At 34.1% G+C, this 21,235-nt stretch overlaps 3 protein-coding genes across 4 annotated transcripts; 1 reads left to right on the forward strand and 2 right to left on the reverse strand.

Moving 5' to 3' along the window:
* Positions 1 to 6,448, reverse strand: LOC128159713 (uncharacterized). The gene is made up of 6 exons (XM_052822897.1): positions 6,370 to 6,448; positions 4,972 to 5,070; positions 4,578 to 4,831; positions 3,542 to 3,725; positions 824 to 1,003; positions 1 to 566 (listed from the first exon to the last, which is right to left on the reverse strand). Exons 2-6 carry the CDS (start codon positions 5,057 to 5,059, stop codon positions 343 to 345), a joined length of 930 nt encoding a protein of 309 aa, XP_052678857.1. The 5' UTR covers positions 5,060 to 5,070; positions 6,370 to 6,448; the 3' UTR covers positions 1 to 342.
* A 1,764-nt stretch (positions 6,449 to 8,212) lies between these two features.
* Positions 8,213 to 13,893, reverse strand: LOC128157855 (uncharacterized). Its single transcript, XM_052820512.1, has 5 exons — positions 13,738 to 13,893; positions 12,999 to 13,089; positions 12,174 to 12,310; positions 9,880 to 9,933; positions 8,213 to 9,214 (listed from the first exon to the last, which is right to left on the reverse strand). The coding sequence occupies exons 1-5, from the start codon at positions 13,787 to 13,789 to the stop codon at positions 9,108 to 9,110; spliced, it is 441 nt and encodes a 146-aa protein (XP_052676472.1). The 5' UTR covers positions 13,790 to 13,893; the 3' UTR covers positions 8,213 to 9,107.
* Positions 13,894 to 15,208: 1,315 nt separating this feature from the next.
* On the forward strand, positions 15,209 to 18,654 carry LOC128160667 (uncharacterized). Of its 2 annotated transcripts, XM_052824033.1 has the most exons (5): positions 15,209 to 15,541; positions 16,886 to 16,970; positions 17,196 to 17,365; positions 17,699 to 17,890; positions 18,104 to 18,654. In XM_052824033.1, exons 1-4 carry the CDS (start codon positions 15,493 to 15,495, stop codon positions 17,878 to 17,880), a joined length of 486 nt encoding a protein of 161 aa, XP_052679993.1. In that variant the 5' UTR covers positions 15,209 to 15,492; the 3' UTR covers positions 17,881 to 17,890; positions 18,104 to 18,654. The 2 variants fall into 2 exon arrangements, with proteins under 2 accessions (XP_052679993.1, XP_052679992.1); XM_052824032.1 differs by having other exon boundaries at positions 15,212 to 15,541; positions 17,699 to 18,650.
* Positions 18,655 to 21,235: the final 2,581 nt, after the last annotated feature.

Below are 21,235 nucleotides of genomic sequence, written 5' to 3' on the forward strand. Positions count from 1 at the left end.
TTAATATAAATTGTTTTTATCAAATCAAAAAAAAAGATAAATATTGGGTTTCTTCAATAAAAGACACAAGATTTGTAAAGTTACATGAAAAACGTCATATATTCCTGTAAGCATCTTAAAAACTTAACATTAAAAAAACCAAAAAGACCCCCCCCCCCCCCCCCGAGGAAACAAAAATTAACTACCAAGAGATTCTACAATGACAAAAGTTATTTAAAGATAAACAACCACAGACCAAGCAATACATGTACTTGCATCCGGTGTATCTAATACTTTTAAGACATTTCCAAAAAATCATAGGGTCCATAAAATATGCAATAGCATAAACCAAAACTGTTTTTGCTAAACTTGATTTTCTGCGATCCGTTTTGGATCTTGTCCTATCACAAGCGTCGACGCCGAGTCAGTGCGGTCCTGCATTATGTCACTCACTTCCACTTCCGGTTTATAGCTCTGGTCCGAGTCAGCGATTTTATGATAGCTCTCAGAAGATCTTGCTGTGCCTTGGCTCTTTCGTTTGTGAGACCGGAACGGTAACTTAGATTTTACCGCAGAAAGAATTGGTTCTGAAAAAAGAACAGAAAACCAGTAATCAACAGTATCTGTTAAAGTTCTATATTTACGAGTCACCAAAGTCGGTAGCGTATGAAAATATTTAATAAAAAATACAACGAAATATAGACCTTACACATGTGTTTAAAACGAATTGGAGTAAAAGAAAAATGAGTTTCTTTGCTAAATAGAAAAAAGACAAAACGAGGACAGTCTTCAAGAACAGACACTTAATGTTTTGCAGCCCACTCCAAAGAGGTACATATTGTACCTCTGCTAGAAGACTTGGAAATCTCGCAGCGCGGCGGACCGCTGGACTTCTGAGCCCTGTAGTAGCAGAAGAAGACGATCAGCGCCACCAGAAAAATGGAAGCGAGGCATATACTGACGACGATTCCCTCTATGTAGATCCAGCGTTCCCGGGCACTCTTCTCCACGGTGTACTTGTGCGCTACAGAGAAACAAAGTTAAAAAATATTTCACGTGACTGAAAATTCAATGAGTTAGAAATTCTTGACAACAAGGCGACACATTACCACAGTGCATTACTGTACACTATTATAGCTATACCTACCCATAACTGTGGAGGTGATATGAGGAAAAAATAAATCGAAGAATTGCAATAACACGCACACGTGTACATACACTATATATCCAAAAAGGTAATTTTTTTTATCTTAGTAATAAAAAATGACAAAATTATGTGATAAATACCATTGCATACTGGTAAAGTAATGAAAACACGGAATTATGACGGAACTACCAGTTTCACTCTGAGACATGTTCCAGGTCGTAAAATTTGAATTTGAAAGGACTACAGAGTATGAAATAAAATATCATGATACTTTTGACTTTGTCGTCACTTAACTGTCATCTAACAAAGAATAGTCACATCATTGTAACGTTTATTGCAAAATGACAGCATTGTGTTGCAACCACTATTGAAATAAAACCACTATTGAAATAAATTATTTCAATACTGGTTGGGAATGTATTTCATTAGAAAAATCACCTTGCAACCACTATTGAAATAAAACCACTATTGAAATAAATTATTTCAATAGTGGTTGGGGACGTATTTCATTAGAAAAATCACTTTGCAACCACTATTGAAATACAACCAAGTAATGATTTTAATAGAGGTTGGGGTTGTATTTCATGATAAACACTACTTTACAGACACCATTAAAGTTCAACTACTATTAAATTTATTATTTTTAATCGTAAATGGGAATGAATTACTAATAAATCTAACTATGTAATCACTATTATGTAACACATTTGAAAAGAAAGAAGTTTTATATCATATTTGCAAACTATTTAATATCAAATACACAATTATGTTACAATTTTCACTGCTGTGTAGAAGTAAATAATCAATTATCGCAGATAAACATGCATATACATTTCTTTTTATCTAAAAAACAGTTCAAATACACAATTAAGGTACTAAAGACTTGCATATTTTACGGTAATAGTAACGAAGACTATGTATAAATGTAATTATTTTAGGATTTTCACTGTTGTGCAGAAATAACCCATCCTCGCAGATTAACATATAGGATTGTTTTCATATTTTTTCTTTACCTTTCTCTTTCTATAGATATATCATGTTTTATGGAAATTGTAAATTATTTCTACTAGAAGACAACGTTGTAAATTGCCAGAACTTCTATTTTAAACCACTGTATTTAAAATAATAATTTATAGCTTATATATCATTATAGATTTATGTAATAATGAATATCACTATTAAGATGAATAATTTCAATAATGGTTGGGGATGAACTTCATTAAGACCAATATTGAATGAAATAAATTATTTCAATAGTGGTTGGATATGCGTTTCATTATAACCACTTTTGAAATGAATTATTTCAATTGTGGTTAAGGATGCGGTACATTACAACCTTTATTGAAATAAAATATTTCAATAGTGGCAGGATGTTATTTTAATGCCTATTATTCCGACTGTGTATAACACTTTCGGTTCCAGATGACAGGTGGTATGGGAAACATGACCATATAGAGGTAAATCAAAGAACATCATAATCAAAAAGGAATTCATCATCTCATAACGCATACTTCTTTTCTTAAGAAACTCCCCTAGCAGAATGGAAAGTGTAACAAACAGACATAATAATAGACATAAAACTGAAATACTTTATTTCAATAGTGGTTGAAATGAAAGGTATTCCCAACCACTATTGAAATAAATTATTTCAATAGTGGTTGAAATGAATTGAGCCCTTAACCACTATTGAAATAATTTATTTCAATAGTGGTCGTAGTGAAGTACACCCCAACCCCTACTGAAAAAAAAATTATATTTATAATGATATTTATAATAATATTTATCAATAAATAATTATTCAATATACAGGGAGTTTGAATAGAAGCTCTTGCAATTTACAAGATGTTCACAATAATATCATAGGACATGATATGTTTGTAGAAAGAGAAATCTAAAGAAAAAAATATAAATTTTCAAAGAAATATTAATAAAGAAATTCATTCTAAGCTACGATTGAAAACATACTTTTAATTGTAGTTGTACTGCAACAATGTCTGTAAATTGATTTTCAAAATGGAATACATCCCTGAACACTATTTAAATATTTTATCTTAATAGTGGATGTATTTCAATAGTGGTTGCAAAGTGATTCTTCAAATGAAATACATTACCAACCAGTATTGAAATAATTTATTTCAATAGTGGTTTTATTTCAATAGTGGTTGCAAAGTGATTTTTCTAATGAAATGCATTCCCAACCACTATTGAAATAATTTATTTCAATAGTGGTTTTATTTCAATAGTGGTTGCAACACAGCATATTTTTTATTGAACCAAACGTAGTAAGGGAAACCAGTAAATGGTTTTCATTTGATAAATGCTTTTTGCGGTGAATCAAATGTAATGCAAAAAAGCAAATAATTTTGTTGGAGAAATGCCACCTGTGTTGACAAGTAGCGAGAGAAGGGGACTTACAGATTTGAGCCTCGCGTTCCTTCGTTCTATCCTTTCTGGCTACGCAGTGAGGGGTCAGATCGACGTCGAACCGATACAGGTTCTCCCTTGTCCGGGGGTAGCGGTTACTCTCCGTCACTATGACGTAGAAAACGTCAGCAGACGGACACCAAGTGGCGGGAAAAGGGTTACGACAATCGTAACGCTACAAAATAAAAAGAAAAGGATAATGACATTAATAGCAATGCAACACTAATACAAGGAAGGAGATAAAATCGTAGAACCAAAGCAAATTAACGAGAAAAGGGTTACGACAACCTCAGCGTTTCAATATTATGCATAAAATTAATGATATTCAATGTCATAACTTTGTTACTTTATTTTCCCTGTATCATTCACATTTCATTCAATTTCCTTCTGGGTGCAATTTTATACCTGGCATGATACCCACATGTTTATGGCACAACATGTTGAGTCTCGTGGTAAAAGATACAATTTTTGTTGGTATAAACTATACTCAATATCTCAACTGTTTCTTCTGCAATATGCTGAAATGTTTTAATTTGAGTTTATTTGGAATTTTTAAGGGGGTATAATGTTTACAGATAGTTGCTACCTCATGGAGAGGACATCATCATTAGCTGAATTAAGGGGGTGTAATGATTACAGATAGTTGCTACCTCATGGCATAGGCGTCGGAACCGGGGGGGGGGGGGGGGGGGGGCTAGGGGGGGATGAGCCCCCCTACTTTTTTTGCAAAGTTATACCTAACCATTAGAAACATAGCATGATAGAGGGTTCAGCCCCCCCCCCACTTTTTCTCGCAGGAAAGATTATTGTTCCTAAATTTACCTTGAAAGATTGAGAAGTTGGACTCAGAAGCATACTAGCCCCCCCCCCCCCCCCCCCCCCCCCCCCCGGATTAGGATTTCCATGATTTTGGGAATGACTTTTTTCTCAATATTTCTGAGGATTAGTCTAGCCCCCCACTTTCAATTTGCTTCCGACGCCAGTGCATGGAGAGGACATCATCATTAGCTGAATTTTGACAAACAACCTTTGGGTCCACGACTTCCGATTTGTCGAAAGTGACAGGCACAAACAACATCTTCACGTCACACGTATGAAGCTGAGAAACCGACATCTTAATGCAAATTGTCTCGCACTGCAGGTCGTCGTGACTGTCGATGCGTAGCGTCACTGCACACGTGCCAGATTGAAGTCTTCCGGTAGCCACTAGGCGGACCTCGTTTTCAGACGATATGTTGTACAATCTGCCACAGTCTCTTTCTTCTGTGGTATCTAAACGAACTAGAAAGAAATTGTATTTCAATTAATCAGAATGTTTGCCAACAAAACGGAGAATAAATTGCATGGTTATTGGCAATTTATATTGCCACAGGGGTGATTGTTCATGAATATTTATCGAATGAGTTCTGACTAAGTCGTACTTATCGTCTTATTGAGGGTCATCACAGGGACGAACAGGAAGACCAGCGTCTTCATGGTCCACTGAAAAACGGACCGGAAGCTACGCATCTCCGGAAGATCTGGAAAGAGAATTCATACATTAGGTCCATGGATATGTAAATTCGTAGAAGCTTTTCAGCTATACATTGTAATTGCACTATAAACAGATCTCAAACATCAATAAACAGACATCGTATGAGGATTCTAAAGGAATTAAAGGTCAGTTTAAATATGGACGAGTTATTAAACATTTAGTCAACCTTCCTCCTATCTGTAAATATACTGCGCTAGGATCATTAAGTTAAGTGGTTGCATGCGAGATGAGCTGTATAATGGCGGACTGGTCTGGTCCCGGTGGGGGAGGGGCTGCATCAAACATGCAGCCCAGATACAGGCCAAGTGAGCAGGGATCTCCACCGGTATCGACCCTGTTGTTTCATATAAGGTTAATTCAGGACCTGCTCGCCAGGATTTCTATTGATTGCTGACATATATATCATGCTTAAAACTGAAAATTGTGTTATTTTGGCACTTGCGATCACTGATTGTCTGGCTTTCTCGCTTCTATTGGCTGTGCAATGCTCAGAAGAAGATGAACATGATTATTATGATCAAAAGACGAGCCGTTGTAGATGAAGACTTAATGAAAACATTGCGTGTATGAAGGGTTGTTCTTTTAGGGTAACTGCTTATTAACAATTTATGTTTCATTTCTGTTTGCGCGGAACATTCAGGATATTACAAGCGAATTTTAGATTACACATGGAAAATAATACTCCTGTGTGCATACATATTTAGTACATTACTGCCCCGATGTGCAGTAATTTTCTTTAAGAATATTCCTTAATGACGAAAGAAAAGTTTTGTGTCCCTTTCAACATATCAAAAAATAGAGTACAGTCCATGAGTGACAAAAGGTATAGGTTTTAATATTTACACAGGAAGCCAAATACATTAAGGTTGATTTCTACAGACTAATATCTGTCAATACGGGATGTTTTAAGAAATACAAAACAGCTTCAAAACAAAGATGTAAACAACACAACAATATCCTTGTTGTAATAACATTTTTACCATGGAACTAATGAAACATCCAAAAACGCCACAATGATCGGGGTTTTAATTCAAACAAATATCCAATACACAACCAGACAATGAGGGTAGTGACAAAGAACTCACAGCTAACGAAAACATGAATTTACGATTTCAGATGTACACAGTAATTACAGCATTGTCTTATTTAAATGAATAAAAGTAACATTTATGCCTCGAGATGTACCCACTACGGTGTTGATTTAAGTTGCTAGTTTTATAAAAAATGAATTTAAGATTGATTTTTTTTTATTATTTTAGATGTAGAGAGTAAACAGTGATCTTACCTTGTGGGTACTGTGCACACTATTGCTGGTCTGGCCTGCAGCCCACATCTCCCGGATCGATGGGTTCCCGTCTCCTGGGACCGGCATCTCTCACTCCTTGCTTGGCAGTCTGTCGGCGGAGAGCAAAACACACGCCAAATCAACCCACTTAAGTGCAGCCAGGCTAAGAAAAATCAACAACTTAAGTACTGAAAGGCTGCAAAAAATCAAAGTACTGCCAGAGTCTGATAACCTGACTTAAGACTCTGCCAAATCAACTCACCTAAGTGCAGCCAGGCTAAGAAAAATCAACAACTTGAGTACTGAAAGGCTGCGAAAAATCAAAGTACTGTCAGAGTCTGATAACCTGACTCAAGACTCCGCAAAATAAACACACTAAAGTACAGCGAGGCTCCGAAAACCGCTAAATCACCACACTTAAGTACAGCAAGGCTCCAAACACCGCCAAGTCAACACGTCTAGATACAACGTGGCTCCGAAAACCGCCAAATCAACACGCTTAATTACTACAGCGAGGCTCAGAAAACCGTTACGTCAACACGCTAATATTTATGTACAGCGAGGCTCTGAAAACCGCTAAGTTACACACTGAACGAGAAGAAAAGTCTACATGCCTAAGTACAACAAGGTCCAAAAACCACCAAGTCAACACGCTGAAGTACTATAGGCTGCGAAAAATCAGAGTACTGTCAGGCTGATAACTCAACACCGCTAAGTCCCCGCTATACAAACGCCAACCGCTAAGTCACATTTAAGTACTAATGGACTATGGAAAAATAAACTATAGTCAGAAACACCGATAACTCAACACAAGGCTCTACCAAATCAACACAAGATTCCACCAAATAAACACAAGACTCCACCAAATAAACACAAGACTCCACCAAATCAACACAAAACTCCTCCACCAAATCAACACAAGACTCCACCAAATCAACACAAGACTCCACCAAGTCAACACACATTGAAGGACTGAGAGGCTGTAGAAAATAAAAGTAATGTAAATGTAATAAAGCAACACACTAAAGTACAAGAAAAAACTAACGAAAATTATCTGAAATAGAGTCAGACTCTACATAACACTCAAATAATTTTTCCTTTATTTAGGTTTTGAAGATTGAAGAGGAATAAGTCTTAGAGCGTACTAAGCCCATTGCTATTACCGATTATCGCACACAGTTCTCGCGTCTTTCCGGCAGAGCTCGGAAAGGCCAAAGAAATTGTGATCGTATCACAGATTGTCACCGGCACTGAAGTATACTGACTATCATTTAGTTCAATCAGTGGTTTTTTTCAGATCAAAGACGACCAGCCATTGCAGAAAAATATAGTCCAGAATACACTTGACTGGTTTGGAGTTTGGTTGTACACAATAAAGGCCATCGCTGATGACGTAAGAAAAACGTATTAATTGTTCACTTGATAATTGATTCGATAAACATGTACTAAGTTTGGAACTTTTTCATCCTAAGGTTTAACATTTCAAAATCAGCTATGTAGTACATATTAAGTATGGACGGATGGATTTATTTCATGCTATCAGATTTATTATTTGTTGTTAGGTTCATGCAATCCGCCGACTTCTTTTTTATTGTTATTGCTTCGTTCATTTGGTGTTTCGACAAATTGTGCTTGTTGATAAAAAAAACCCTCAAAAATAAAAAAAAGTAATCCTGTTTGCATTTATATTACCAAAAACTGAAGCTTATTTTAAAAATATACATAATTGATTTGAAAGAATAGGATAGCTTGGAAAAGCATAGTATTCAGAAGATTATACATGTACGACAAAAAGTAGCCATCAACATCTCAAATTCGACGGAACAGAAAAAGTAGCCATTCATCTCTCAAAAAATCGTTTATTCAAGTAACAAATGTACACTATGTATTCACAAATTTGTAAACTGGAGGGACAATTCTATGATGTACATACGAAGTCAAGCAGATAAAAGAAATAAACTGTATACGATTCAAGAAAATTCACATAAAGGATGTTACAAACAAAAAAGTGAAGAATTTTATCATATGTTTTGCAACTCACTTATTGTTTACGGAAAGGTAAAATTTGTGAAAAGAAAACAGTCCAAAGATTTACGTTCGTATGAGACCTTCTGAGATTAGCAAATGTTTTGCCTTTAAAATTAAAGTTGTGAATAGAACGTCAAAATGCAGGAAAACATTTTATACAATCTGAATGTACCAATCATGGGTATAAAAATACAGTATTTTAGGTAAAATTGGACCTTACAAAACTTCTCATTTCTATCTTTAGAGGGTTTCTTTTAATAAAATCAGCAAACCCCTACCTATGCAAAACAAAATATCACAGAACACCTTGAACTATATCTACAATACACGTATAAACAAAAGAGTTTATTCTAAAAAAAAATCATGCTTATTCTTTAAAGTCCTATTACATGTTAAGATTTATTAAATGCAATAGTTTGTCGAAAATCAAGATACGAATACTCTATGTTTATGATTGTTTTTGATTTGTCAGCATTGAGAATTTGTTAAAAAAATCTACAACAACAGTAACAACAGAAATACAAATTACTTGGTAAAATACTCGGCCCTGGAGCTTATATATAAAATTATTTAAATGATGGGCAGTACCAAGCTAAAGGGAATCGACCAACATTTTTAGATCCAGTCTGTCACACACTGATTGACACACACAACATTTTGTTTTAAAGTATAGAGCAATAATACAACAACAACATAGAATTCTCCACTGCTTATTGGTCGTAACCAGTGTGCATGCGCATGGTGTAAGCGCCATCTTTTGACGTCATAGGATAGTTTTGCTGAGTTTCGGTATTCGTCACTATGATTTGGGGCTGTGCTGTAAGAAATAGAATTGAAATAAAAAAAATGATAATAAACATGAAAAATCACATTTGTTGTCATTTTTTCTTGCTCATAGAACTTTTTTTAAAGATATATTAGAACTTCCAGACAATACATTGCAAACACCATATTTATCACATGGATCTATAATGACCCCAACAAACAAATTGTTTTCATAATCGCACTTTATATACTTTTGCCTACATAATAAAAAGTGACTCTTCTCGAGTTATATAAGCGTCGCTTCATGAATTTGCTTAATTGAAAAAAAAAAACCTCAATAACTTTGAACAATGTAGGAATGTCTTCATTTCCATCTAAAACCATTCATAAAAAGCGAAATATTTTTAGATTAAGAACTTGCTGATAGCTGCAATGTATGTTCCCAGTAATTGAATTTTATACTCTACATTATCCGAAACAATATAATCTAATGTGTGAAAGTGTGTCACAAACCCAATAACAATATCCTTTTAACAACGCAGTAACGTCTCCATTTCATGATGGTTCATTTATCATTTGATAAAAAGAAATAAGTATATAATCTATAAATGCCTTCCCACAATTTGATGAAAAGGTAAAGAAATCTGTTGTTTATTGTTGGATACAGTGAATGGAAAATCCCAATCTGTGAGATATATTAGTATTGACTGTTGTTACCTGGGTTGGTAGGGTGCGCACCTGCTTGGTTCGATCTCACGGCATACTTTGACGCTGGAAAACAACGGTATTTAATATGTCATAAAAATTATATACTAAGGACTACTGTCTTTAAAAAAAATTTCAATCTTAAGTATCCCACTCCTTAATGTTCTTGTATCAAGAATTTTTAGAAGTATATCATTGAAGTCTGTAGACAAAACACACTTAAAAAATACAAAGATAATGGGAGGTCAGTGTTCATCCCTATGAGTTATGGCCAATTTAATTTGACCTTTTTGCACCTAAAATGCTATTTCAACCTGATAAGGATTTGTTGTCAGTATTTTTGATTAAGCAAACTTTTTTTCTTGAAATATTTTTTTCAGTTATGCACAATGGTCACACTGAATAGAGGGATTACGAAAAAAATTTGTACGAAGCTGCATTTTGTGTGTGACATTATTGCACTTAAAATAGACAATTTCCAAAATAGTTACAATTTGATTTGAAATAAAAACATTTTGAATATCAAGAATTTTATAAGCTTAATCCAGTTTGCCTAGATATGTATCATTTTGACATAATAAAACATGGGGGTCAGTGATGTCAAATTTTAGATGTATGGCTTCAAAGGTAAAATTCTCGCAAAATTTTGATTAAAAAATTCAGACATTTCTATGTATTTGCATTATTTTATGCTAAACGTCTATGTACAATAATTTTAATATAATAAATTATAAGACTGAAAATTAGTAAAGGACAATATCAACACTGCCATATACATACATGTATACAAAATTATTATTACATGAAACATACTTATATGAAAATAAAACGATAGCACTTGAAAAGTTTTTACTCGTCTTTCAAATCAAAGAAAATTTAATTTTGCCATAAGATCTAATTCAGACCTCTAAGGGTCTAACGACCAATTTTCAACCACGATAATTTTGAAACGCCTTTCATATATTAGATAATAAAAGGCTGCAAGCCTGTTCAGTAGGGTTCCTTCCAAACAACATATATGAAGTTGGGGTTATTGTAGCTTTTACGATGAGATCACACCTTCAAATTGTTTTTAGATTAAATACATATTTCAAGGCCCGCGATACATAGTTTACATTAAGACTCTCCTTTAAGATTTCCGTTAAGAACACGTACAAACTTTTGGTTTATTTATTGTAGTCCCCTTAAGGGACAGCCACTTGTCCTTCCGACAGGAAGTGTGTTTGTTTCGAGTGTTTCCTGGTTGTTCACGTTGTCATTGGAAGGACCGTCAGTATCAACACTGTGGGTGCGGAGATATTTTACATATGCCTCAAACATTATTTGATGCAACAACTTTTTCATTATTATGTACAATTACAACAGTCACGTAGCATCGTTTTTAAAGGGGGGGGGGGGGGGCAGACACATCCAAAAAAAATTTTTGACAAGCAAACCAAAAAAGAGAGGGAAATTTTGATTTTTTCCCAAAATCTTCAAAATCCTAATCCGTGGGGGTGGGATGGGGTAGGTGGGTTGGCGTTGTATATCTATAACTTTCATTTCACTCCTAAATTCCTTATTTTCATATCAATTTTTTACATACACCCAAAAAAGTTGGGGGGGGGGGGCAACTCCATGATACCGGTAATTCAAGGTAAATTTTAAAAATTAGTTGCTGCGAGAAAAAGTAGGGGGGGGGGGGCATTGCCCCCCCCCCCCCCCCCCCGATGCTACGTGCCTGTACAAATAATTATATTTCAGATCCTATGTCTATCTTCTTGGCTAGTCGATCGGCAATTGTATTTTTTGTTTGTTTTAAGAATAAAAAAAGTTCAGTTTCTGGTTTATACACGTATCTATTAATTCTTTCCTTAAATACAAGAATTGTTATAGTAATTGTGTAATTTTAATGCAACAAAGCATGCGTAATGGTCTTCATATCAAAATGTACCTTTACATCTGAATTGCATTTTACTATATATCAAATTAATAACTCGATATGAAATATATTTTCATATCAAAATGTACCTTTACATCTGAATTGTATTTTACTATAATTCACTTTACGATAACTCGAACAGTGATATCTTGAATACAATGGATATGTCGAAGTGATTTGTAAGTCCCAAACTCTTATACTAGGTGCTACCTGGATTTGATGCTATTGTGGTTTGAAACATTACTTGCATCTGGACTACATGAACAGTGTTGCCATTGTGCCTTGAATCATTACATTTATCTGAATTGTGTTGTGCTATTACATGAACATTTGTTGTCATTGTGCCTTGAGATATTAATTTATCTGGATCGTGTCGTGCTTTTACCTGAAGTTGATGCTATAGTTCTCTGAGTTCCAGATTGTCTCCCCTTCTTCCACCAGCAAAAGATGGTGACAGCAAGGACAACGAGACCAATGAAGGCCAGGCACCCAAACACCGCCCCGGCGACCGTCCCCACTGACCTAGATTTAAAACAGTTACTCCGATTAAAAACAGGCACACTGCATGTATTATTGATAAGAATGTCAAAAACTTCCCACATATATCGTCTGTTTTGCATAACTATGAATAGAAAAATATATTTAATTCGTAAAAAAAGAGATGTTTTTATTTACATTGACTTATTATTCTATGAAAAGCCTTCTCTTGACTTGAAAAGTTTAATTGCATAAAAATTTAAAACAATGAAACAGTCCTGTCAATCGAATTAGTTGTATTCAACTTGAAAACCGGAAATGGTTTTTGTATTGTGTTGGCGAATTTTCATAATGATATTTACTGGTAAACAGCTTTTTACAAAAATTGTAAATATTTCAACTCAACTCTTCCGCAAAAAGGATATCTTTTATTAAATTAGAAATATTTGTATTCCAAAAATAAACCATACGTAAAACAATTGTTATAATATTTTCCCCGTGGTGATAGGGTGGGGATTTTCCCCGTGGTGATAGGGTGGGGATTTTCCCCGTGGTGATAGGGTGGGGATTTTCCCCGTGGTGATAGGGTGGGGATTTCCCCCGTGGTGATAGGGTGGGGATTTCCCCCGTGGTGATAGGGTGGGGATTTTCCCCGTGGTGATGGGGTTGTGATTTTCCCCGTGGTGATCGATAGGGTTGTGATTTTCCCTGTGGTGTTGGGAGTGTTACTTACAACCTGTCACTGTCCACGTAATGCTGTACACAGCTTACGTATCTACTGCCACTATCATCTAGTTTGTACACACAGGAAGCACTGAGAAACCCTGGAAACATAAAAACGTCAATCGGTATTTCCACATTGAAAGAAGGAAAGACATAATTTAAAGTACCTACACCGAGAAATAATGATTTTAATACATCTTCAATGAATGTTCTGCACAAAATGGTGATTCTAAAAATGCGATATAATTACCGTAGGTAAAAGTGACAAGGCTAGGGTACCGATCGAATATACAGTTTATACTGACAAAAATTGCAAGGTTTTGTCCATCTTTTTATTGATGGGTATATGGGTATCGCGCGACCTTTACTTTTGAGCATCAAGATTCGGGATAGCTGCAGGTATGTAGCGCTAAATCTGAAGAAAAAGAAAAAAATGGACGACCTGGATCTCCATCCGATTTTTTTCAGACCAGAAACTACTGACCTGCAGTTTACTCCATCATCATGAAAGATGATTGACTGACGCCGACATTTCAGACATTTCAGAAATTCTGACTTTATGATCTGTTTTAAAATGTTGTATACATTGTTACTCTTATGGTGCCTGGTCATTTCAATACTGCGCATTTTAATCTATAGATAATATTTTACCCAAAACAAAAATATGTAAGCTTTACACTTTAAGAACTCTTTAATCTGTTGTGACAACTTATACACTTATTTTATATACACATAGTTTATTATCATACCTAATAAGTGGAATAAAATCCCAAACACAAAGATAATCTGTAAACTAGCCATGATTGTCAGAGAAAAGAGATACTGTTAAATAAATTGTAGGTTATATATTAAGTAAGCTATCATTCAAGTCTTTAATTAACCAGTACACAATCAGTAGAGCGCTTGGCTGATTATCGGGCCTCACAATGCCGCCTTTTAAATCTGGCAGCAGATTTGGATGATCTTCTTTGTCTGTGGTACACGTTCGTACTCATCTACAGGTATTCTGAGGTCAATTTGACAATTAATATTTACCTGATTTTGTAATCAATAACGCATATAGTTGTACGTATGCATCATAACACACACCGTGATTTCCGGTCCATCGGCCGGGCCTTCCGGTCCCAAGACATTTGATCCATTAACATTTCCAAATAATGCTGGCTGTTGTTGTTTTGTTTAATTTGTTTTTTATTTTGTAGATTTTTCGCTTCATCTGCTTCAACTATGTAAATACATTTATTTGCGAAATTGTATTTATTGCCTATACATACTAGTAAATTTAAATAGCTTCTGTGAATCGCCGAAAATAAAAAAAATATTCCTTATACAGTCTTATTCTATTTTTCATGGTACACGTCTCATCGCATGTTTTGTTTTGTCGCTGTTAAACTCTGTCCCGAGTTTTTGCTTCCGTCACTTTTTGCTTGATAGTTTGATAATCATAAATACCTTTGTGCTCAAACTAAGTTCATCCAATAATATGAAAAATGTCCAGATTATCTGTTTTGAAACGCCCCCTCTACCGCTTCAGGTTGCAATACACATCCAAAAATAGAAAGTCTACGAACATTTTGCATTGCATCAGCCATTAATAAGCCGGGATGATAACGTTGAAAAATTGCGCGAGGTATCCCGAGACCTTCCGAATGGAGAAAAGATGTAAACATTTTTAATTATAGATCTCCATGAGAAATTTGTTTATGTTCCTGTGAACTTTTATGAGTGAAAAATGAAAAATGTTCAATGAAGATATCTTGGATACATTCCCTTTTATCGATTTCAACTGTATTTCTTTCACGGGTATGGGTATTTTTATTAAAAAGCATCAACAAGTGATGGAAGCAATAACTTGGGACATACTTTAGACACGTTGAGAAATGATATAGCAATATTAAAAAATGTCCATTAAATTATCATCACATAATTGTCAAGAAATTAAAGTATTTATCTGTAATTTCAAATAGTTTACTGTAACCGAAAACAACAACATATATGTACAACAGAGACAATTCAATAACTTCCGTTTAAAATTATTTCCACTGTGAAAATAACAGCTGTTAGGTTAAATATCAATTTCAATCAATGAATTATATATTTTTTATTGAGCAATACCGAATCCTTCATATTGATTTGCTACTGCGTTGTTCAATCCCATATAAAGTTATGAGAAGATGAACGTATGCATAATTCGTTTCACTTGTTTTGACTAAAATATCCATCATGACTTTAAATGTTATTTTTAACATCACTATTAAATATGTACTCGAATTAAGACCAACCATTGCAACTCTATGTCTCACCTACCTAAAACAGTTGAGCAAACAGGACATATTTCTGAGTTACAAGGATGGTACTTTATCTTAATGAATCTTTAATAGAAGGAAAAATTTGGGGTTGTATTTGAGTGTCTCTGTATCCTTTTTGTAATTGGTGTGTAGATCATCAAACGGGAACTACTCTGACAGATAGACCACGTGATTAAATCTTTATCTAAAAAGAAGATGGCGAAGAAAGATCTTGGTTCTCTGCTCTTATTCATCACACTTTGGGGTAAGTACAGATCTTACTAAGGAGTACACGCATTTCCACAACAATTGAGCAAATCTGTGTATAAATGTTTTGTTCAGGCGATTTAAACTGACCTATAAAGAAGGACTTGAATTTTTACGGAACAAATTCTCTACGTTTTACGAAGGTTAATAATGTCATAACCGAATGATTGCCATCTTTATATACGTGTAATAAATAAATAAAAATTTAAGTTATGTTCATTTTTATTTTCATGTCAATCAACCACAGGAACTTGAAACGTGTATGCTTCTCTCGGACAAGCGCAGCTTTGTTTGTTTACTAAAGTTTACATGATTCATTACCTTGAACAGTAAAATGCGTATAAGTTTAAAATACATACCAAGGAAATTCTAGATAGAAACCTTACTTTATTAAGTTCTGTGAAGCCTATCCAATATGCACATTATTATTGACACTGAGTTGTCTGAGTGATGAACGGAAACGCTTAATTTAACATGAACAGCTTAATATTCCAGTTGATATCTGATCTCAGCGTATTAAATAGGCGTAGAAAGGTGGATGTTGTCCCTTTTCAAAATTATAATTTATCGATGCCCAGTTTTATCATAATCTATATATCATAATGTAAAAAAAAATATGCTTGATGCACTAGTACTTTATAATGTATTTATTTGCTTGAAAGTGATAATATCTCTGATCTGTTAAAAGTTTGATATTATTTTTTTTTATGTATGTAGTAGAGTATATACATATTAGGTTTGTTTCTGAATGAATGCGGAAATTGTAGGGTAGTTACAGTCAAGAGAGTCTTTACGAACCGTCACTTGTTTGGAGAGACTATAAAAAACCCACACATAATGATATCAATTAAAGGGAAGCCACTCTCCCTTGAGATCTTCAGGCAAGTTGGACAAAGTCTCAGAAATAGGTTAAATACTATCTCATTCGGGATGTAATGCCCAAAATGAGATATGAATTTACAGAAGATTTTTTTGGGGGTTTATTTTGCAAAACGTAAAAATAAAATAGAATATGATTTGTTTAGCTCAGAACTATTATTTATTAAATAAAAAAATCTATATATATTACTTTTAAAATTTGGGTATTTTTCTGGTGACGCGATCTGTCACGATCTCATTTGCTGTTTTGATACGATTGTCCAGATAGAATTTCTGATTGAATCTTGATCTGACCCGAATCGGTTAATGACGATACGAGTACCCGATTTTAGACGCTTGTATACGTGCAGATGCGTTCGCATACCTTTATCTTACTCGTGCGATATATTGGACAGGGGCACATCGGCATGATGTGATAATAGATATTATAACAGATGTTTCCTTATTGTATATTTGTTGACAGATGCTGCTGAAGCTGCATACTGCTATTATTACACATACAATGGGTACACTTCATACTACTGTACCTACTCAAGTTACCTATACTTGTAAGTAAACACAAGTTTTATTTCAACACCAAAAGCATTGTTTTTTTTCACCCTTTTTGATTGAAATTAAAATTGTTTTTTACTTCCTACTGCCCCTTTTTGACACTCAAACGATTATTTTTCTTAAGTACACACATGTATTTTAAAATAATGTGAAAAGTTACATGGAGGCAGTTTTCTTATACAGCCATACACAAGATTAACCTGTATACTATTTACCTACAGACCTATTGGTTCTATCGCGGGAGCTGTGATTGGTTCTCTGGTATTCCTAGCGGTTCTGATTGGACTCATCGTCTTCTTCTGCTGCATCCGACCGCGCCGTCTAGCGGCAAGAGGCCAAATACTGCACACGCCCGGATCAAATGTCGCTGTCGTTGGAACAACAGCCGGAGGTATGTGACTTGGTCTTTGCTGGTAAAACACAAAGTTCTGCAAATATACAGCCAACTTTTAATCGTATTCAAGATATTTCGCAACTTTTGAAAGATCCGTGTTGTTGCGAAAATTAACAGGTGCAAACTGGCTAAAGTCTATTGTCTCTGTTGAAGTAAATAAATATAAGCTTGATATAAAAAAAATCAGTGCGAACCAATTAATCACAATTGTGAAATAAAGTTGTAGCAAAATAAATGTTTTGTTAAATTGCTAAAGTATAAGATTTCTATAGTTTTTGAACGTTTGTATCATCTATTATTCCTCTTTAAATGGTTTATTTTCTGCATCAGGAGTACAGATGGGTGGAGGCTACATCAACACTGCCGCCTATCCCCCGGGGACTCAGCCTGCGTACCCCCCGGGGACTCAGCCCGCCTACCCACCGGGGACTCAGCCCGCCTACCCCCAATACAACTATCCCCCAGAGGCCGCGGCACCGGACGGAAAGCAACCTCCTCCCCCTTATACATAGAAATTCTTATGTAAGATATTTTTGTAACAATGCATCTTTGATAATATAATGCGCTTTTTATGAAAACGTCCAGTTTTCAAAATGAAAATGTAAACATGATTTTGTCATATTCACTTATCTATTAACCTTAATTATTTGTATTTTATAATTTTCATTCTGACATTTGAAATCTTTTTTAACCATAACTTAAGTTAACGAATGTTCCTTTCATTGTATTGTTTAGTTTTGGTGTGTGTGACATCCAAAGAACATTTGATTCATTTTGAAATAACAGGGTATATATCTGTTAATAATAAAAAAAAATATTGCAATTGAGCTTTTTAGTTTCAAATGTTTATTAACTCGTGCATATAGAAAGGTTAAGTTTTATTAATTTAGTTTTACAGATTATTGATAGTTATATAATATCCTGTTTTGCTACACGTAGAAGAATCTGTGTGATATTGATACAAATTGTTTAAATTAAAGAACATGTTATTTAAAATTCCTGTAATATGCAGTATGTTTATTAAATTTTTAATGTGTTTAAACATATCATGCTTCTTTCATTTGTCATATTTGCTGAAACAAATCAAAAAAATATTGACAATGAGTCATAGGTCAGTTAATCCGTTATTATATAACCCGCGACATATCAAACGATAAAAAACCTGGAAACTAACGCAATAAAACTTTTGCAAACTACATGTAAAAGGTAAATTTTAATATAAATGCCAATGTATATGTAGTGTGAATTCACACGCCATATCTTCGTATTTTATAATTTCTCATCATATCAATTTACTGACCTGACCTAAAGAACCAAAAATAACCCTTTTGGCAATGCACTTTAAACAAAGAAGAAAATTACCGCTCTTTGAAATTTTTTAGAACCAAGTCACAGTCAAAAATTAATGTGATTTGAGAGTATACCAATACATGTGATTAAGGATTCACTTCCCGCACAATTTAAAAACAAACCCTATAAAACAAAAATCCCGGACTTTTACAGTATGTAGATATTTAAATCCTTCCAAATATTGGGTTAATCTACCGTCATCGATGAGACAACCAATCCAATCCAAATTTCAAACCGGTATAATTGGTATTATAACTTTAATCCCAAACATCTTTTTCATAGCTGCAGGACTGTAGCTATGCGGAAAATTCCATGGAATGACAACCCAGATTTTTCCTGACCTGTATGTATGTTTTATCACAAATCTATGATCTTATTCACATAACTTTTACAACGTCAATGTATCTTTTTAATAATTCTAAGTGAAAGTAAATGAGAAAAAAGAAGAGATAAACCTAGATGCAAATGAGTATCCTAATATACAAAGAAGAGAGCCGACACAACAAAAGTGTCTTTCTATGGTATGATACCAAACACATTCATCCTAGCAATACCACATTCATAACATGACCCATCCCCTTTTCAGACAGATAGATCAGACAAAGCGATTCAAAAATATATTAAATGAAATAATGCTTTTTAATTGTAAGTATAGTTTTGAACGACATAGTGCATTTGTTTCAGAAGTTTGTTAATTGCCTATTCACATGCAATGTTAGAAACCCGATAGTCTGATAAACTTTTTATTCAACTATTGACTCGGATGTTTTTTAATATTCGTAACTTTGACATCACGTGAAAAAATCTTATCTAAAAACAAGATGGCAAACATGAGTTTGAGTCCTCTCATCTTCTTCATAATATTTTGGGGTAAGTAATCTTAATGAAGAAGTATTTCAATGACAATCGTGTAACACTGATGCATTGTTTTGTTCTGGTGATTAAAATTGAAGAATTATACTAAATTTTGTTTAAATCTAGGTTTATTTTCCTCAAACAACATGACATTTGAATGCTATTGCTTCATAACAAAGATAAGCGGCGGTTTGCTATCTAATGTTTATTTGCTTAGTTCATCGCAATTGATTACCTTGAAAAATACGATAGAATGCGATGTAAAAACTATATACCCCGGAAGTTCGAGAGACAAACCCTATTTGGTTTTGTTCATTTAACCCAGTTTGCAGATAGAAATAGAATTGCGGAAAAGTTATAAAAAATGATGGCTTTAAATATCTTACCCTCACGGTTACATAATTTAAACATATTTAACGAATGAAATAAGACCTTCATATTTCTTTGCATATTATTTCTTCTTAAAGGGGCATGGTCACGATTTTGGTCAAATATTTTTCTTTTTTATCGTTTATAATGCTTTCATAATGTATTTATAGTAATTAACATATATTTAAGAGTCAGTCATAGAGATATAATTTAATTCTTTCAATTCTTTATTATGTGAATAAGGCTCCTACTTCGTTTTTGTTCACATCGGGTCAGTATAATTATTGAAATTTTTAAAGCCGATTTTTATATCTTTTTATTTGTTTTAAACATAAATAAAAGTTTCTAGCGTTGCAACATTCACTAATATTATAAACCTGGAATTTAAAAAATGTAAACAAAATCATGACCTAAGTATTATACAAAAAAGCAAAAACTTGTGAGCTCTGTATTTTGCGTAAAACTCGACAATTTGCTCTTAAATTGATTAACTACTAGTATTAGTTATGCAATAATGAAGGAATGTAAATAATAAAAATGGAAAAATAAATTTTGACCAATTTTGAGTGTGACCACGTCCATTAAATGTCATTGAATTACGGTATACAATGACAGTATAGCCACCCATGAGAACCATATTGCTTCGATATAAACTAGTAAATACCTAGAAGTACGCACGAAGCCTGTAAGTTTGTAATGGCCATTTTGTGCTTTGACTGGCTACTGCGCAGGCCCTGGGGTCTCCTGAAAATGCTTACCACTGTGATGATGAAGATCACGAGGTTAGCCAGAATGATGACCCCCACGGGAATGGCAAAGGCATAGAAGAAGGCATCCAAAGACATCCAACAACTAAAAGTCAAAGACAATGGACGTAGTGAACAGTTTGTTATACGCTTTATCGTTCCACAAATGAAAACTAATTATTTCATTGCAAATATCAAAAAATCATGAACACAATAAACTATAATATAAGTTTATAAATAAATTAAGCATTAGGACAAAATGTTTATGAGTACATTTGCAGATTTCTATGTTAAAACAACACGGAAAGTGATTTTTAATACCACAAAGTAGAAGATTATCAGACAATGAACAACAGTATTGACAAAAATGCATGCATCGATAATTTGACGCTGTGTTTGTAATGTTGTATTCCTCTTTTTACTTCATTTTACCACTGAATAGCATTCAGAAAAGTAAAAAAATTATTTATCCTTAAAGAACGCCTTTTACATGTAATATGTCTCTAAAACCTTTTTATATCTCAACATTACCTGTAAAAAAGGCATA

This window comes from Crassostrea angulata, chromosome 8 (assembly GCF_025612915.1).
Source record: "Crassostrea angulata isolate pt1a10 chromosome 8, ASM2561291v2, whole genome shotgun sequence".
Taxonomy (NCBI): domain Eukaryota; kingdom Metazoa; phylum Mollusca; class Bivalvia; order Ostreida; family Ostreidae; genus Magallana; species Magallana angulata.

Coding starts and splice junctions, on each gene's coding strand:
- LOC128159713 (XM_052822897.1), bottom strand. CDS start 5,059: ATGCGTAGCTTCCGGTCCGTTTTTCAGTGGACCATGAAGACGCTGGTC. Junction 1,004..3,541: donor GGAACGCGAGGCTCAAATCT/GTAAGTCCCCTT, acceptor GTTTCTCTGTAG/CGCACAAGTACACCGTGGAG. Junction 567..823: donor TTCCAAGTCTTCTAGCAGAG/GTACAATATGTA, acceptor TTCTTTTTTCAG/AACCAATTCTTTCTGCGGTA.
- LOC128160667 (XM_052824033.1), top strand. CDS start 15,493: ATGGCGAAGAAAGATCTTGGTTCTCTGCTCTTATTCATCACACTTTGG. Junction 15,542..16,885: donor CTTATTCATCACACTTTGGG/GTAAGTACAGAT, acceptor ATTTGTTGACAG/ATGCTGCTGAAGCTGCATAC. Junction 17,366..17,698: donor CGTTGGAACAACAGCCGGAG/GTATGTGACTTG, acceptor TTTCTGCATCAG/GAGTACAGATGGGTGGAGGC.
- LOC128157855 (XM_052820512.1), bottom strand. CDS start 13,789: ATGGCTAGTTTACAGATTATCTTTGTGTTTGGGATTTTATTCCACTTA. Junction 13,090..13,737: donor GATTTTATTCCACTTATTAG/GTATGATAATAA, acceptor TTATGTTTCCAG/GGTTTCTCAGTGCTTCCTGT. Junction 9,215..9,879: donor TGCGCACCCTACCAACCCAG/GTAACAACAGTC, acceptor TATTTCTTACAG/CACAGCCCCAAATCATAGTG.